Here is an 18,928-nt window from a genome sequence, read left to right on the forward strand (position 1 = left end):
TTATTCTCTTTCTCTGTGTGTTGGCTTTATTCTACAGATAGCTGCCTTCATGCTGCAGGGACTTGGATGGGCAGCAGCTTTAAGCTTATATACTTTCAGCTTAACTGCCCAGTGGAAAGAGGCAATCTTTCCTGAGCACCCAGTAGTAAAGCTCCAGGGAGGACTCTGCTTGGCTTGGCTGGGGTCACGTGCCCATTCCAGAACCATCACTGTGGCCTGGCAGATAGGGTGCTCTGGCCAGCCTCTGGTCAACCACGTGCAGTAGGTTCTCCATAGGAAACGGGTGTTTGGCGGAGGGGCCTGCAGGTGCTGCAGAGACAGAAACAGTCAGATCTCCACAGCTGAATTATTCAGGACAGTATATCTCAGTTGTCAGCAGCACTCAAATTCCTACCTTTGGCACTTTTACTTCAGTGAAAGTGGTACAGTGTTGTCTTTCCAAGTTCTTTGAAATTACGTGAAAAATTGTACAATGATTCTGATTTCATTAGACATAAGTTTTTTCCAAGTTATTTGTGCTGGAATTGTTTATACACAAAGAAACCAGAAAAAATCACAGTGTTTCATCTTAAAGAACTTGTTTGAATTCCAAGGATCCCTGGTTTATTTATTTTTTTCCTTTTTCAGGAAACATGATCTTTAATTCTATCACCCAGAGCATTCTGGATTTTGGCTTTTTGACTTTTTTTATGCATATAAACATTTTAAAAAGTAGAATCGTAATATATAGTCTTTTTTTCCGCTTGCTGTATTTCAGGCATATTTTTTTAAATTGAGATATATTTCACATACATAAAACAGTGGTTTTTAGTATTAATCATGTGGTTGTGCAACCATCACCACTGTCTAATTCCAGAACATTTCTATCACCTTGGAAAGAAACACTCTCCCAATAAGCAGTCTCTCCTCATTGCCCCCTCCCCCTAGCCCTTGGCCACCATTAATCTACTTTCAGTCTCTATGGATTTGCCTATTATGGATATTTCATACAAATGGAATCATAAAATGTACGGCCTTAGTGTCTGGCTTCTTCACCTAGCATGATATTTTCAAAGTTCATCCATGGTGTAACATGTATCAGTATTTCATTCTTTTTATGGCTGAATAATACTCCATTGTATAGATATACCAAATTTTGTTTATCTATTCATCAGTTGATGGACATTTCAGTTTCTTCCACTTTTTGGCTATTATGAATAATACTGCTATGAACATTTGTGTATAAGTTTTTGTGTGAACATATGTTTTCATATCTCTTGAGTATTGTATTAGCTTGCTAGGGCTGCCATAACAAAATGACACAGACTGTGTGGCTTAAACAACAGAAATTTATTTTCTCACAGTTTTGGAGGCTAGAAGTCCAAGATCAAGGGGTCAGTCGGTTTTCTTTCTTCTGAGTCCTCTCTCCTTAGCGTGCCTTCTCACTGTGTCCTCACATGGTCTTTCCTCTGTGTGTGCACACCCCTGGTGACTCTTTGTGTGTTTAAATTTCCTCTTTGTATAAGGACATGAGTTGTATTGCATTAGGGTCCACCGTAATGACCTCATTTTAACTTAATCACCTCTTTAGAGGCCCCACCTTCAAATACAGTCACATTCTGAGATACTGGGGGTTAGGGCTTCAACAGATGAATTTTGGAGGGGACATAATTCAGCCCATCACAGGTCTCTACCTTAGGAGTGGAATTGCTGGGTCATATGGTAACTCTATGTTTAACTTTCTGAGGAGCTGCCAAACTGTTTTCCAAGGTGACTGCACCATTTTACATTTCCACCAGCAATGTATGAGAGTTCCAGTTTCTCCACATCCTTACTAACACTTGTTATTGTCTGTCTTTTTGATGTGGTATCTCATTGTGGTATTGTTTTGCATTTTATTGATGGCTAATGATGTTGAGCATCTTTTCATGTGCTTATGGGTGATTTGTTTATCTTTTTGGAGATATGTTTATTCAATCTTTTGCCCATTTTTAATTGGTTATTTGTCTTTTTATTGTTGAATTGAAAGAGTTCTTAATATATTCTGGATACCAGACCCTTATCAGATATATGATTTACAAATATTTTCTCCCATTCTGTGGATTGTCTTTTCACTTTTGATGAAGTCCAATTTTTTTCTTTTTTCTTTGGTTGCTTGTGTTTTAGGTGTCATATCTAAGAAACTATTGCCAAGGTATATCCAATATATCCAAGGTATGAATATTTACACCTAGGTTTTCTTCTAAGAATTTTATAATTTTAGCTCTTACATTTAGGTCTTTGATCTATTTTGAGTTAATTTTTATATATGGTGTGAGGTAGGGGTCTAACTTCAGTCTTTTGCATGTGGCTAGCCTCAGCATCATTTGTTAAAACAATTATTTTCTCATTGAATTGTCTTGGTACCTTACTGAAAACCAAATGACCATAAATGTATGGGTTTATTTTTGGACTCTTAATTCTATTCCATTGATCTTTGTCTGTCCTTATGCCAGTCCCATGCAATCTTGATTACTGTTGCTTTGTAGTAAGTTTTGAAATTAGGAAGTGTGAGTCTTTCAACTTTAATTATATTTCAAGATTGTTTTGGCTATTGTGGTTTCTTTGCATTTCCATAAGAATTTTAGGATTAGCTTGTCAGCTTCTACAAAAAAGCCAGCTGAGATTTTTATAAAGATTACATTGAATTTGTAGGTCAATTTGGAGAGTATTTCCATCTTAATATTAAGTCTTCCAGTCCATGAACATGAGATTTCTTTCCATTTGTTGAGGTCTTCTTTAATTTCTTTAAGTGTTTATAGTTTTCAGTGTACAAGTCTTGCACTTCTTTAGTTAAATTTATTCCTAAATATTTTATTATTTTTGTTGCTATTAGAAATTAAATTGTTTCTTTAATTTCATTTTGTATTGTTAATTGCTAGTGCCCTGATTTCCTTTTTAAAAAAATTGTGATAAAATATATATAGTATAAAATTTACCATGTTAACCATTTTTAAGTGTACAGTACAGTAGTAAGTACTTTCACATTATTGTGCAACCACTCTCCAGAACTCTTTTCATCATACCTGATTTACTTTTAATTTGAAAGATTTATGTGGCCCTTAAATCTTTTGCCTTAAATGCCATGCCTTTGTAGTTTTACTTTTCTTGATCCTGGGGTTGTAATTTCCTGTAGAGAGTAGGGGATGCGGATAAAGTTATTTTATAACTTATGGAATGCATTGATACTTTTTTCTTTTCATGTCTATAAACCTCTGTGTGTGTTGCAAACAGAAGCCGAAGGTGTTGTAGTAGGGATCTCCTAGCTTAGTGTCTTTGATACCGTACTCTACCGTACTGTACCGCTCTGAGTCAGTTCTGTAAAAGGTCAACGGTGGGCGTTGAGAGAGAGCTGGTTTTTGAAACACATCAGTAGCCAGAAGAACTCAGTCTGTTGCCTGTACTTACAGTATGGTGGAGTGTGTGGTTGGTTCAGATTTCTCACAGGGACTGCAGATTAAATCAGGAAAACATTCCTGTGTGGTATAGAGTAGCAGTGAATTGTTAGTTTTGGCACTTTTACTTTGGTTTGCTGTTTCCTATGAAAGGTCTTCCAGGCTGCAAGAGAACTGCTTCAAGCCCAGAGTTCTATGTGGATGTGCTATAAATATCCTTTTCAGGGGATCTCAGATATGAAGTTAACATTTGCTAGGATGGATTTCTATATGCTCTAATTTTAGCACGAAAGATGTGAAACTCTATTTGGCAAACTATCATCCAAATAAAGTTATATAAAAGAAATGAATTTCTTAGATTCATTTCATGAACTAATTTTATTCAGCTCTTGATTACATTTCCTGTATGTAGAGCATGTGTCACTCTTGGTAACTGACTCTCATTTAAAGAGAATGGATGGCCAAATTAAATGACTGTCCTTTTGAGCAGTTTTCAAGTGCATGCATTTCTGATTGGTTTTGTTTGCCTTATTCAATGGAGAGAATAATTCTTTGTGGCCAATTTCATTTTAAGAGGGTAATGTTGAGTGATTTTTCATAATTTAAAATATGAATAGTTATGCTTCCTTGTTTGTATTTGATGGAAACTTAGAGCTGAAATCTTGGCTTTTTTCTCTCTGCCTCTGCCCACTGCTGCCCAAAATGTTTTGGATAAGTGTGCTGTGCTGAATTTTATATAAATAAAATTTTCTTTGTTAGTTTTTAAAGATGACTATTGTGTCTTCATGAAGCAATAAAAAAAAGGAGAGGGAGTAGAAATATATTTAAAAAGGGATTGTATTTTCCTTTGCTCACACTCCCAAAGCAATGTGAGAGACAAGAAAACCTCAAATGATAGTTGACCCACAACTGTACTAGCATTGAGATAAATATGAGGTAAATAGGAAGAAGACATTTGTTTATTAATGGTCATTGACATTGCCTCACAGTTTTTGGAATGTTCATTGGGTTACGATATATAGTTTAAATACTTTTCAGTTATCCAAACCTGTTGTTTACTTTTTCAGTGCAAATTTATTTTTTATGGAATCAGATTTATGAAGAGTATCCTAAATGATATTAAGGGATCTTGTACTGAGAATGGCGAACAGCTGTTCTCCATCTCCACACAACAAGATATGGGCTTAGATTATAGGAGGAGAAATTTTGGTTAGACGTAAACATAACTCCCTAATATTAGGGACATTAAGACATAAATCTTTATAGCTTATATTTATTAAAATAATGATACCTAACATTTCAGTATATGCTGTGTAGCTGGCATGGTATTAAGTACTTTACATACGTTGTCTCATTTATTCTTACCAAGTCCTATGGAGTAGAAACTATTATTTTTCCCGTTTTGTAAATGAGTAAATTGAGGCTCACATAGATTAAATAGCTTAATAAGGTTACACAACTAATAAGTGTGAGACCAGACCATCTGACTAGAGAGCCTGTACTGCTAATCACAGTGTAATGGGAAGAGGATAAACTGGGGATGGTGACTCAGTTACAGGCGGTAATGGAGAACTGAGAGTAGATGCGGAAGCAAAGACGCGTTGCTCTCATGATTTGGGTAAAGAAGTGGTGGAAGTAAGGATGTGTCTCTGATTTTTTCCAGTCTTTTCACTAGGTTATGAATTCCATACAAGGGTGGTGTGGTTCATATGTAAATTGTTTGTAACAAAATTATTGACGTTCAGAATCCTATTGCGATAACAAAGAAGTTTCGATAATATACGAAAAACTGAGAAATCAACAAGGAAGACATTAAGACCCATACATATAAATGAGGAAAACATAGAGACAGAGTACAAATACAATTAAGGAATAAAGAAATCTCAGTCTTGTAAGAAATCAAATAAATACAAATTTAAACCATAAAGTGGTATGAATTTTGCCTAGTAAATTAGCAAAAATTTATAAAATGTTGGGGCCGGCCCGGTGGCGCCAGCGGTTGGGTGTGCGCGCTCCGCTGCGGCGGCCCCGGGGTTCGCTGGTTCGGATCCCGGGCGCGCACCGACGCACTGCTTTGGCAAGCCATGCTGTGGCGGCGTCCCATATAAAGTGGAGGAGGATGGGCACGGATGTTAGCCCAGGGCCGTCTTCCTCGGCAAAAAAAGAGGAGGATTGGCGGATGTTAGCACAGGGCTGATCTCCTCACAAAAAAAAAAAAAAAAAAAAAAAAAAAAAATTTATAAAATGTTAATACTGAAAGCTGGTACTCTTGATCATTACTGATTGCATTTTAAAGTAGTATGTTACAAGAATAAAATGACTCAATCAATAAGTAAATATCCCTCTTTCCTGGCACTAATTAAGTATGAAATGCACATACTTCTTTTTCTTATATATTAAGAAGCATATTTTATTAAGTTAATCTGCAATAGACAAGAAAAGCTGTATTAAATAATTTTTTTGGTTAACCACAGAAGAAAATAATTAATAGCTGTTGAACAGAAATGTTGATTCAGGATTTTTGTTAAAGTTATTAACTATGAGAGGTATATTTTATTTTTTTTACTTTTTTTGTGTGTGTGTGTGTGTGCGGAGATCAGCCCTGTGCTAACATCTGCCAATCCTCCTCTTTTTTTGCTGAGGAAGACTGGCCCTGGGCTAACATCCGTGCCCATCTTCCTCTACTTTATATGGGACGCCGCCACAGCATGGCTTGCCAAGCGGTGCGTCGGCGCACGCCTGGGATCCGAACTGGCGAACCCCGGGCCGCCGCAGTGGGGCGCGCGCACTTAACTGCTTGCGCCACTGGGCTGGCCCCGAGAGGTGTATTTTAATTGCCAACCCATCTCAAGCTTAAATTGCATAATAATCTAATCAGTAACCTGATTGTTTATGTATGATCTTCTGGTCCATAGGAACATGTGTATTTTATATATGAGTATTCCGTAGTTTTGCCGCTGGCTTTTTAAACTTGGGAACATAATTTAAGTCTGTTATTTGTCGACTTATACCAACTCCCTGAGGTTTTGCGAAAATATTTTTTATTTCAAAAAACTAAAGAATCATGAAATTGATTTTATTAAAGGTGTGATTTCATAGTTTTAAAATTTAGTTTATATTTATTTATTGTGTAGCTGTGGCTGGACAAGTAACTCCAATAATAAACAAATTATTTTACAGGTATTCACAGTTTTATATGGAAGATAGCTTTTGCCATTATAACATGTTTAACCATCACTTCTTTGATGGAAAGGTAAGAATTATGTTCATTATTTCTTTTTCCTCTTATTGTGGAAGAACAGATTCCAGTGTACCTCTTTCATTATTGTTCGCGAAAGTCCCTCAAGATCAAATTGTGACTGTTCCACCATCTATTAATATTTATTTTTGTTGATTCATTGAGTGTATATTGAGCATCTAGAAGTGATCATGTTGTTCCCTTTTTGTGACTTTTCACTGCTTTTTGGATAAGACCCACTTTCTTACCAAGGCGCACGTGGCTCTGTGATCTGAGCCCTGGCACTCTCCAGCCTCTCCTCTCCCTGTTCCTGCTTTGCTGTTTGTGTTCAGGGCACACGACTTTCATCTCAAACCGGCCTTTCCGCCACGGGGTCTTTTGCCCATGCTGTTCCCTCTGTCTCTGCTCTCTCTTTGCCTTCTTAACTTCATCTCATCCTTCAGAGCTCTGTTCCAAGTCTCTTTCTCCAGCCTCCCCTCGCCACCAGGCAAGGTTAAGTTCTCCTTTGTAGATTTATGATGCTGTAGCTAAATAATTCTGTGGTTAGTTGTTTGGTGTCTGTCTCTCTGATAAATTTTATGTCCCAGTTAAGGGATTTTATGGTTTTATTAAACTAATCCTTAAAAAATACACAGTGTCAAGAGTGAACCCTAATGTAAACTGTGGACTCTGAGTCAGAGTGACAATGACTTGTCAATGTGTGGTCATCATTTGTAACAAGTGTCCACGCTGGTGGGGAATGTTGATAATGGGGAAGACTATCCATGTGTGGGAGCAGGGGCCATGTGGGATGTCTCTGTACCTTCCTCTCAATTTTCCTGTGAACCTAAAACTGCTCTAAAAAATAGTCGTAAAAAAAAAAGGTAGTGGCTTAAAAAAAAGCTTCTTTCAATATGATGTTAATAATGTCGCTGTGAATAAACAACCTAGCCAAGCTGATACTGATAGTCCTAGTTTGAGCTCTTTGTCAGTCCTATTATAAAACAAAAACTATAACCAGCCAAGTAATCACACCTGACAGGAGGTTGGCCAAAAACGTTTTGAAATTATCAAGACTACTTGAAGTGTATCCATACGTATATGTGTATATATCAATTTTTTAAAAATTGTGAACCATGCTTAAGTATATATTGTGCTTTAAGATATTAGCTAATGATAGAATGAAAACCAGGCAAGACTAAAAAACTAAGCATTCAGGAAATGAAAACGAATTCTAGATTGTTGGTTGGGATTGAAAAATGAGTCTCCTGATTTAGTAAGTATAGCCAGTGATGCACTCCTTCCATCAGAATCAATTTAGCATTGGGATATATATTTTTCAGCTGTGATAGCCCTGAAAACCAAGTATTGAAATAAGTAGCAGTTAGAATTAGACGTATTTCACAGTTTCCCAAAGGTCTTATGTGGTTGATGATCACTAGGATTTGAGAAATAATTAGATGAGCATGAAGGAGAGCGAGGAATTGAAAAATCACTTGACAATAGATAATGAGGGACTTCTCAGCTAGGACAGTGGCAGTGGGAAAAAGAGGAAAGAAGTGGATTCTGTAGGTATTTAATGGATGAAACAGAAAGACTTGGGGATAAGCGTACCAGGGGAGAAGTCAAAGATGACTTGGTGGTGGCTTGGATTTGTATTTCATTCTTCTAAACAGAGGGTGGGAAGTTTGGAAATGTTGTGGGGCTGGTGGGGTATTGATGTGAAGGTGTCCAGTATGGCCTCTTGAAACCATGTGGCCTTGAGTTCAGGGGTGTAGTCAGGGCTAGCGACATGCTAGTCAGGAAGTAACTGAGTTTATATTACTGCTTGATGCTGCTCTAGTGGGTCAGGGGTTGGTTTGTTTATTTGTTTTTAATACCATACCATGATTTTGCTTTTTATTTTGAAAAACAATGGCAAGAGTAAAATTACATTTAAATACCTAACAGTTGGCTAGCAATTTTATATATTTTAAGAAAGTAACATGCAATTAGCCTTTTTCTAAGAAATTCTATGTGACATTTACTGAAAGTTTATAGAATTACCTTATAAGTTTCTAAAATAACAGTTGGAAAAAGCTGCCAAGACTGAGCTCTGCTTTTTCTTTCTCAGAAGAAAACCGTTGTCCAGCTCAGGCTTTCCTTTCTCTGTATTTTAGGAGCAGCCTCTAAGCAGCACTGCAGCTGTAGAGACTGATCTACAGAAAACTATTGTTTTAATGATTTTACTTTCTACCCTTTTCCTACCTACTTCCTGAATCAAGGTTTTCAGTAGAGATTTACTATCTACTAATCAATCAATAAGTATTTAAGCGTCTGCTCGGTGTCTGTGGAGGTGTAGGGGGTACGTAGAGGCTATAAGCTCTGCCACTGCACGTAAGCACTTTGCAGTCCACTGGATTAAAGAGCAGGAGTTCCCTGCACAGAATTTTCTCGGAGCAAATAATACGGTCTTTCAGGTAATAAAAAATGTCATATACCTTAATGGTAAAGAGGGTTAAAATATGCAGAGGATGGCTATTTAAAATGCCAAGCACTTTTTTAGTGATAACTGAGATGAAGAAAAGAGTTGTCACTGTCAACATTGGTGGCATAATTGAGCATCTGTTTTCCATAGGTGGTCAACATTAGGACCCTCAGCAACTCATGATGGGACGTTACACCATTGATCCTTACCTGGAAAGATTCTTTAATGTTTTTTTAATCTAGTTGATTTTAGGCATAGTTTACTTATTTTTCTTTTTTCTACTTTTAACTTTAAAGAACTTGAAAGCTTTTCAGGGCCGGCCTAGTGGCGTAAGCGGTTAAGTGCACGTACTCGGCTTCGGTGGCCCGGGGTTCGCTGGTTCGGATCCGGGCACGCACCGACGCACCACTTGTCAAGCCATGCTGTGGTGGCGTCCCATATAAAGTAAAGGAAGATGGGCACGATGTTAGCTCAGGGCCAGTCTTCCTCAGAAGAAAGAGGAAGATTGGCATCAGATGTTAGCTCAGGGCTGATCTTCCTCACAAAGGAAAAAAAAAAAAGAATTTGAAAGCTTTTCAGTAACATCATCGGTACTTTAAGTCCTTGTTCGTGTAGGCAGGTTAAGAAAGTGCCAGGCAGTACTTGAAAAATGATTAACTTTCTTGACACACCATCCTTTTGTTGTAGGACTTCCAGTAGGAAGTTAATAAAGACTCTCTTGGGGAAAAGCGATTAGGATGTTGTGGATTTTCCTCTCATCAGTTGGGTCTTCTAAATTGATTTAGTATTAGAACTATATATATATATATTTTTTGTGTGTGTGTAAGGAAGATCAGCCCTGAGCTAACATCCGAGGCCAACCCTCCTCTTTTTTGCTGAGGAAGATTGGCCCTGGGCTAACATCCGTGCCCATCTTCCTCTACTTCATATGGGACGCCACCACAGCGTGGCTTGACAAGTGGCGCGTCAGTGCGCGCCTGGGATCCGAACCTGCGAAGCCTGGGCCGCCACAGCGGAGCACGCGCACTTAACCACTGTGCCGCTGGGCTGGCCCCTAGAACAATATATATTTTATTGTAAAGTACATGTAGGTTTATTAAAGTTTAAAATGCCATTAAACTTTAAAATCTTATGCCATTTTGTATACTGTAAGTGTTGATTTGCTTTTATAGATGAATACTTGAAAACTACTACAAAGTCAGTAGACTAGTTAGTATTATAGGTATATCTCTTATTAACTTCTCCCAAAGCAAAAAATGATAAATATCCTAGACAGTGGTTAATGTTTACTTTGCAATTATTAAAAACACTTCAATCAATTTATTGGGAAAAGGTGTTAATAGCATGATGTCATGGCCTGGATAAGCTTTGTTATTTGTGATCTTTCATTTATTTACTTACTGTGCATGTTCAAACATGTCTGTCATTTACCTGGTACTCAAAAACATGTGCATGTTTAACTGGTAATTTGTAGCTCTTATTAAACTGAACTCATGGCAGGGGACAAAGCAGATAGGAAAAAAAATCTCTTATTCGTCTTTGTGTCTCCAGTGTTTAGAGCAGTCCCTGCTTCTGTTTGGTGAATTGAATATAGCATTTTAGATAGTCTTCATGGGTAATGAGTTTCTCTCTTTTAGGTTACTAAATTTAGTTAATTTAACCATTTGAAATGTGTAGTCCTCTGATAGTGATGGTGTTTGAATTTGCAATTTAAAAAACCTGCTTCTTAAGGAACACAAAGATAACATCTTACGGGGGCTGAGTGAGAGAGGCTTCAGGATGTCACTGAGGGACTCTGGGGTGGCAGGATGGGTGAAGTTTCGGTCCTATAGTCCTAATTTAAAAATGAATTTTTATTTGTTCCAGGCTGCCCTTGAAGTATGCAGAACATTTTTACAGGAAGATAAAGGTGAAGGAGTCATTATGGTGACAGATCCTCCTTTTGGTGGCTTGGTTGAACCTCTGGCTATTACATTCAAGAAGTTAATTGCTATGTGGAAAGAAGGTCAAAGCCAAGGTGTGTAGTTTATTACTTACTGCAAAGTAAACACGTATCTATGTATCTGCTTTCTGTCAAATATTAGCAGAGCTCAGTGAATCAGAGCACTGATAAAATATACATGTCTTAGGTTCCTTTCTTTTTTTTAACAATAGGCTTATTTGATGATGTGGCAGACTTCATTATCATGATACACTTTGTATTAGCCTAATCATGTGTTTTTAAAATGGCTCATAGGTAAAACATTTGTTTGTGGTAGGCATAAGAAGACATTATGAAGAATAGCAGTGAACTGTTGTCATTTGTTCAATAAATATTTACTGAGTGTCCACTATGTCCCAGGTACCGTTTACTTGCTAGAAATAGGGTAGTGAACAAGACAGACACATATCTTTGCCCTCCTGGACCTTATATTCCATGTTTCTGAAGTCTTGCCCAGAATTCTAAGAGTGCACCCAGCATCTGGCCCAGAACTCTAAATTGTGCGAAAATTTGAGTGGGAAGATTGGACATCCACTAGCCTAACCGTGGTTATTAGTGGCACATAGATGCCCACACAGATAGAGGTGGGTTAATGGCTGGGGGTTATTGTTCTGTTTAAAGTGGCTTAGGGGGCCGGCCTGGTGGCGTAGTGGTTAAGTTCATGCTCTCTGCTTCGGCTGCCCCGGGTTCGCAGGTTCAGATCCGGGGCGCACACCATACACTGCTTGTCAAGCCATGCTGTGGTGGTGTCCCATATAAAGTAGAGGAAGATGGGCACGGTAACCCAGGGCCAGTCTTCCGCAGCAAAAAGAGGAGGATTGGCAACAGATGTTAGCTCAGGGTTGATCTTCCTCACCAAAAAAAAAAAAAAAAGTGGCTTAGGACTTTAAAGTATTTTGTATAATTATCTCTTTAGTTGGTACATTCCTTTTTTAATTTCCAGCTTGCAAGTTAATAAACTGTAAGAGTGTCAGGAATTTGTGATCAAGCTTCTCCATTAACTGTGCTACATAGACACTGTGCTTTGAGGACAGAATGCAAACCAAATCTAAAACATGTCTCATAGTGTTAAGTATTCCACTTATTTTCAGTTCGTAAGTTCACTTATCAGCGTGGATAAAGTCAGTGTTATTGGGGAAGCAGGAAGAGCTTTGTGGGCTTCAATTCCAGTTCTGCCATTTATTAGCTGCATGAACTTGAACAAGTTCCTTAAATCTTGTGGCTTCAGTTTCCCCATCTATAAAATGGGATTATTAATATCTAACTCTAGGGGTTATTGTAAGGAGATAATATATAAAAAGTACCTAGCATTGTGTGCAGCCTATACTAGGTGCTCTGTAAATAATAGCTGCGTCCCCTGCCTCTCCTAGAGTTATTTGTAAGAATCTTCCATGATTCAGAAACGATTGCTTCATCTCTGAAAATGGACGTAATGAGCTGTGGCTGAGCTAGGATCAGATCTAAGGCTCTGCCTTCTAGTCCAGGGTTCCCTCCACCGCATCACGACTACCTTTGTGCTTCAAAGTGATGCTTCTTTTTTATTGCCCACTTTTTTGGTAATATCTTTGCCTTTACCTAGACTGTAGTTAGTGATATGCATGTAAGGATTACTTTTACATACCCTTTGTAGCTGTGTTTAGATATAAAAGAACTTTTAGCTATAAAAGATATAAAAGTTTCCATTGACTTTGGGAAAGGTCAAGTTATAAATGGCACTCTGGTAAACATTTTCTCTTTTTATACGATTTGAGTGTATTGAATGATTTCATTTTGTCCCGTTACCATTTCCAGTTTTAGATATCTGTTTTATTTTTTCTTTAATATCAGTTTCTTGTTTTCTTTCCCCTTTTTTGTGATCCATTAGATAACAGTCACAAAGAACTACCCATTTTCTGGATTTTCCCCTATTTTTTTGAATCCCGAATTTGTCAGTTTTTTCCAAGCTTCTGCATGCTGGATTACCAGGTATAGTAAATATTCTGTTTTCTGGCATGGTTGGGGAATGGATATTCTGCTTAAATAAATATTCTGATAAGACCATCCATTTATTTAAGTAAGTGAAAATACTATATAAGCTGTATTAAACACTAAAATTATACCATATGTAGCTTACCAGTGGTTCCTAAATGTCCGTAATCTGTAGGGTGCTTGTTAAAAATATAGATTCTTGAGTACCAAAATAAAACTACTAAATCAAAATCAGAGGGTAAAATCTCAAGAAAAAAAATATTTTACTAGGCTTCCCAGGTGATTCTGATGTGCAGCTAGGTCTTAGACCAACTGATCTAATGTTTTAAAATCACCAGATTTCACAGCATCCCAGGATCATCATTATGAACGTGGGTTTTCTCTGTTCAGAGGTTGTAGAGAAGTAAATCACTTTTTCTGGTCAGTGGAATGCCATGTACACTTTATTGTGCCACTCAGAGGATGCCAGGAGCTCTAAGGAGACGTGTGCCCAAGGTTGTGGGGTGTCACAGAAGCAGAGCTGCTGAGGTCTGTTTGTGAGTGTGAGTGTGCTGATTCAGGGTAGAATTGACTAGACCACCTTCACATCTCTGCCCAAGGCCCCGGGAACCTGCTTTCGATGACCATAGACACCAGTGGCCACCGTAGCTCCACTCTGCCCCTCAACTCATTTTTCTGCTTTAATGTCGACTTTCCTGTATTCATTTCCTTGGGTTCTGAAGTTAACTCCATTGTCACCATCACTATGTGTGGTCACCAAGTGGGCACTACTTCCTCTTTTGTAATTATATTTTTCTATTTGAGTTTTCTGAGCAGTTGACTAGCCTCTGATTAAGGCTTTTCAGCCCTAGAACTGTAAATGTCTTCACTAGTTGTTCCAAACCAGCACTTGGTTCTAATCTTTCCAATCTGGAAGGCATATACCATTATGAAAATTATTTAGAAATTCTGAAAGAGACAGTGTTACCAAAAATGAGAGGACAGACCCTACCTGTGATTCCACTTCAAACAGCAATATTATAATTTTGAAGTATTCACTTCCAGTCTTTTTTAAAAACACTTTTACATATTTGTAATCATGGCAGATGAATTTGAATTTTACTTTCTTACACAGTGTCTTATATAAGTGTACATTTTTAAATGTACCTACATAATCTTTATGCTTTTAAGAACTTTAAATCATTTCATTAACAGGCTATGTTATCATTTTCTTCTTTTTGGACTTCCAGGTTGCTTCCACCTTTAAGGTACTATAAATAACACTGCCATAAACATCTTTTATTCATATCATTTTTCCATATTTTACATAACTTCTTTAAAATAAATTCCCAAAACTAAAATAGACTTCCAGAAATTATGTTACCAAATTTAATGGACATTTTTATCGCTGTTGAACCATATTAACAAGTTCCTTTCCAAAGTATGTAGCACAAGCCATTTTAACTTTGACTTCTTGAGCTCTGCTTTGGGCAGAATCCACATCATAATTCTCAAAGCTGGTTTACTTTCCTCTTCAGGGCACCAGTTTTCTGTGTCTTGTCAGAGGGATGCTTCTAGTATTACATTTGTGGTGCAGAGAGAGCTGACATATCCTAAAGATGTTAACTAAGTCAACAAGTGTGGGTGTGGAGGAGCACCTGCTGTGCTCGACAGTGAATAATTACCTAGTGCAATGCTTGGCACATGGTAGGTGCTCTATACCGTTGAATCAATAATTGAATGAAAAAGAGCATGAACTCTGGAGTCGAAAAGGAACTGAGTTTTAATCCTGGTTCTGCCACTCACTAGCTAGGTCTACACGTTTTATTTAACTCTCTGAAGCTCATCTTACCTGTTAAATGAGCATAGTAATAATATATATAACTCATAAGGTTTTAAGAATTATATGAGATAATACATTAAAAAGGCTTAGCCGAGGCCTTGACACACAGCAAATGTAGAGTCAAGGTTATTGCTATCAGCATTGTCGTAACCATCGCTATGTTGTCATCATTCAGATGGTCCCAGGGTGGGGGTAAAACTCTTCTTCAGGTCCTTTTGTTGTACAGTATCTGAGACATTAAAATTGCAAAACACAAGATCCCTCAGAAAACTGTTTCATCCATGTTTAGAGAGATGAGTTTTCACTGTGGACAAGAGTTTGAAATGGTGAGGAGGCAGAGGAAGGCAGATCCAGAATAAAGCAGATGAGAGAGATTAACGTGGAGTAACCAATTGTTGTTTGTTTAGACAGCCTGTGTTACTAGGAAAGAACGTTGAGAAATATTGGAGTTTTAGTTTTGAGAAATAGTTCCAAAGCCCAAGCTTATTGAAAATAATTATACAATTCACAGTATTGGTGAAAAAAGGTTCTAATTAGGTCATGTGTATCAGACAGGGTGAAAAGCAGTCTTTTCAATAAAGAGAAAGCCAACCTTTGAAAAGAAAAATTAGAATAAAATCTATAAAACAAAAGAAACCTTTGTTTTTATGACTCCTACTAAAGATAAGAACACTACTGCCCATTACATGCTCAGTTGGAGAAACTGATTTGGCTGTATCTCCTAGTGTATTTATTAACCTTATTTGTTGTACTTCCCCTTTGATGATTTTTCTGCTATTTTTTTTTTTAATTTCTCTGGACCTATTATTATCCTTTCTGAGCCTTTTTCTTTCTTCTGTTACTTTAACTTCATTTCATGGTATTTTTTTTTTCTTTTATATTAGCACCTTCATCAAATGAAAAATTTGCAAGTCTGCTTTCCTCCTTACAGATCTTTTCCCTCAGACCTTGATTAGGCCTTCTTTCTGACATTGCCTAAGATGATTATAAGCCCCCAAACCACAATGCAGTAAAAAAACCAAAATCACTAAATCTCTTTTTGTGAAATACTTTTCAGGTAAGAGGAAGGTGGAAATGCTGCAGATCTTCATAAAATACAAATTATGTAGACTCTTCAGTGATAAAGCACTTGATGAGTACAGACAAAAATAGTTAGCAGAGACCTAGAAAACCAAGAGTTTTATTAAGAGAAGTTTAGAAAGGAAGGATGTGATAATGAAAAGAAATTCTGATTTAGAGTCAGAAGAAGTTTGAGTCCTCGCACTGCCTTTTAGAGGCTAGTTAATCTTGGCGGAAGTCACTTTATCTTTCCAGGTCTCTGTTTCCTTCCCTATAAAATAAAATGATTGAACCAGAAAAGGGATGGCAGATAAGTTTCACATTTAGTGCTGAGCTTGATAAATTGTTAGTGACTTTCTGGAGCATTTGTTGAGACTATGAGGTTCAGTGGCAGAAAGGTGTGTGATTGATTAGCGATGTCTGCCTCAGGGTCAGGGTCAGGGAGTGGTGGCATTCAGTTCCTGTATTAACCATCTCTGAACTAAATCATCTCAGTTCCTTTCCACCTTGAACATGCTATGATCTCTTGTTTCTACTTAATCTGGGACATTTGTCTGGATTGTTAAAAGTAGAGCTCTGCTTTTTTTTAAAGCTGTCTTTTTTTAAATCATCTTGTACAGAAACTTTTTCGAGGCTAGTTTCATGTTCAGAAATGAAGATACTTTTTTTTTGTGCATTGTTTCTATTAAAATAAAATAAAATAAATAGAACTCTGTAATATTATATCAGTTAAGCCTCTGATTTTAACTATAAACCGGATGTCTGCTTTTCTGCTCTCTTGGATTTGTTAAACTTGGCCTGAACCCCACTTCTGAGGTTTTTTTTTTAAAATTTTTTATTTATTGCAGTAACATTGGTTTATAACATTGTATAAATTTCAGGTGTACATCATAATACTTCTATTTCTGCATAGATTACATCACGTTCACCACCCATATACTAATTACAACCCATCACCACACACATGTGCCGAATTATCCCTTTCACCCCCCCCCCTTCCCCTTTGGTAACCACCAATCCAATCTCTGTCTCTATGTCTTTGTTTATTGTTGTTATTATCTACTACTTAATGAAGGAAATCATACGGTATTTGACCTTCTCCCTCTGACTTATTTCGCTTTGCACAATACCCGAAATGTCCATCCATGTTGTCACAAATGGCTGGATTTCATCGTTTCTTATGGCTGAGTAGTATTGCATTGTGTATATATACCACATCTTCTTTATCCATTCGTCCCTTGATGGGCACTTAGGTTGCTTCCAAGTCTTGGCTATTGTGAATAACGCTGCAATGAACACAGGGGTGCATGTACCTTTACAAATTGGTGTTTTCAAGTTCTTTGGATAAATACCCAGCAGTGGAATAGCTGGATCATATGGTAGTTCTATCCTTGATTTTTTGAGGAATCTCTGTACTGTTTTCCATAGTGGCTGCACCAGTTTGCACTCCCACCAGCAGTGTATGAGAGTTCCCTTCTCTCCACATCCTCTCCAACATATGTTGTTTCCTGTCTTGTTAATTATAGCCATTCTGACGGGCGTGAGGTGATATCTCATTGTAGTTTTGATTTGCATTTCCCTGATAGTTAATGATTTTGAACATCTTTTCATGTGTCTGTTGGCCATCTGTATATCTTCTTTGGAGAAATGTCTGTTCAGGTCTTTTGCCCATTTTTTAATTGGGTTGTTAGTTTTTTTGTTGTTGAGATGCATGAGTTCTTTATATATTTTGGAGATTAAGCCCTTATCAGATGTATGGTTTGCAAATATCTTCTCCCAATTGTTAGGTTGTCTTTTCGTTTTGTTGATGGTTTCCTTTGCTGTGCAGAAGCTTTTTAGTTTGATGTAGTCCCATTTGTTTATTTTTTCTATTGTTTCTCTTGCCTGGTCAGACATGGTGCTTGAAAATATGTTGCTAAGACCGATGTCGAAGAGTGTACTGCCTATGTTTTCTTCTAGAAGTTTCATAGTTTCAGGTCTTACATTCAACTCTTTAATCCATTTGGAGTTAATTTTTGTGTATGGTGTAAGGTAAGGGTCTACTTTCATTTTTTTGCATGTGGCTATCCAGTTTTCCCAACACCATTTGTTGAAGAGACTTTCTTTTCTCCATTGTATGTTCTTGACTCCTTTGTCAAAGATTAGCTGTCAAAGATTAGATGTGTGGGTTTGTTTCTGGGCTTTCGATTCTATTCCATTGATCTGTGTGTCTGTTTTTGTGCCAGTACCATGCTGTTTTGGTTACTATAGCTTTGTAGTATATTTTGAAGTTAGGGAGTGTGATACCTCCAGCTTTGTTCTTTTTTCTCAGGATTCCTTTAGCTATTCGGGGTCTTTTGTTGTTCCATATAAATTTTAGGATTCTTTGTTCTATTTCTGTGAAAAATGTTGTTGGAACTTTGATAGGGATTGCATTGAATCTATAGATTGCTTTAGGAAGTATGGACATCTTAACTATGTTAATTCTTCCAATCCAAGAGCACAGAATATCTTTCCATTTCTCTGTGTCTTCTTCAGTTTCTTTCAGCAATGTTTTATAGTTTTCGGTGCACGGCTCTTTCACCTCTTTGGTTAAGTTTATTCCTAGGTATTTTATTCTTTTTGTTGTAATTGTAAATGCGATTGTATTCTTAATTTCTCTTTCTGCTACTTCATTGTTAGTGTATAGAAATGCAACTGATTTTTGTATGTTGATTTTGTATCCAGCAACTTTACCATATTTGTTTATTACTTCTAAAAGTTTTCTGGTGGATTCTTTAGGGTTTTCTATATATAAAATCATGTCATCTGCAAATAGTGACAGTTTCACTTCTTCCTTTCCAATTTGGATCCCTTTTATTTCTTTCTCTTGCCTGATTGCTCTGGCTAGGACTTCCAGTACTATGTTAAATAGGAGTGGTGAGAGTGGGCATCCTTGTCTGGTTCCTGTTCTTAGAGGGATAGCTTTCAGTTTTTCACCATTGAGGATGATATTAGCTGTGGGTTTGTCATATATGGTCTT

General features: G+C 37.3%; 1 protein-coding gene across 5 annotated transcripts in view; it reads left to right on the top strand.

Moving 5' to 3' along the window:
• The window catches only part of ZCCHC4 (zinc finger CCHC-type containing 4), a 61,869-nt gene that overhangs the window by 17,090 nt on the left and 25,851 nt on the right, over positions 1-18,928 (top strand). For 4 of the 5 annotated variants that reach the window (XR_009220949.1, XR_009220948.1, XM_058546826.1 and 1 more), the window contains exons 6-8: positions 6,594-6,666; positions 10,964-11,114; positions 12,943-13,043. Coding sequence is in view for 3 of the 5 variants with exons in the window: in XM_058546826.1 (XP_058402809.1) it covers positions 6,594-6,666; positions 10,964-11,114; positions 12,943-13,043 (325 nt within the window). In the remaining 2 variants the exon portion in view is untranslated. Of the gene's footprint in view, positions 1-6,593; positions 6,667-10,963; positions 11,115-12,942; positions 13,049-18,928 lie in introns of all 5 variants that reach the window. The other variant, XM_058546828.1, reaches the window with a different exon arrangement.

The sequence above is a fragment of the Diceros bicornis genome, chromosome 8 (assembly GCF_020826845.1).
Source record: "Diceros bicornis minor isolate mBicDic1 chromosome 8, mDicBic1.mat.cur, whole genome shotgun sequence".
NCBI lineage: Eukaryota > Metazoa > Chordata > Mammalia > Perissodactyla > Rhinocerotidae > Diceros > Diceros bicornis.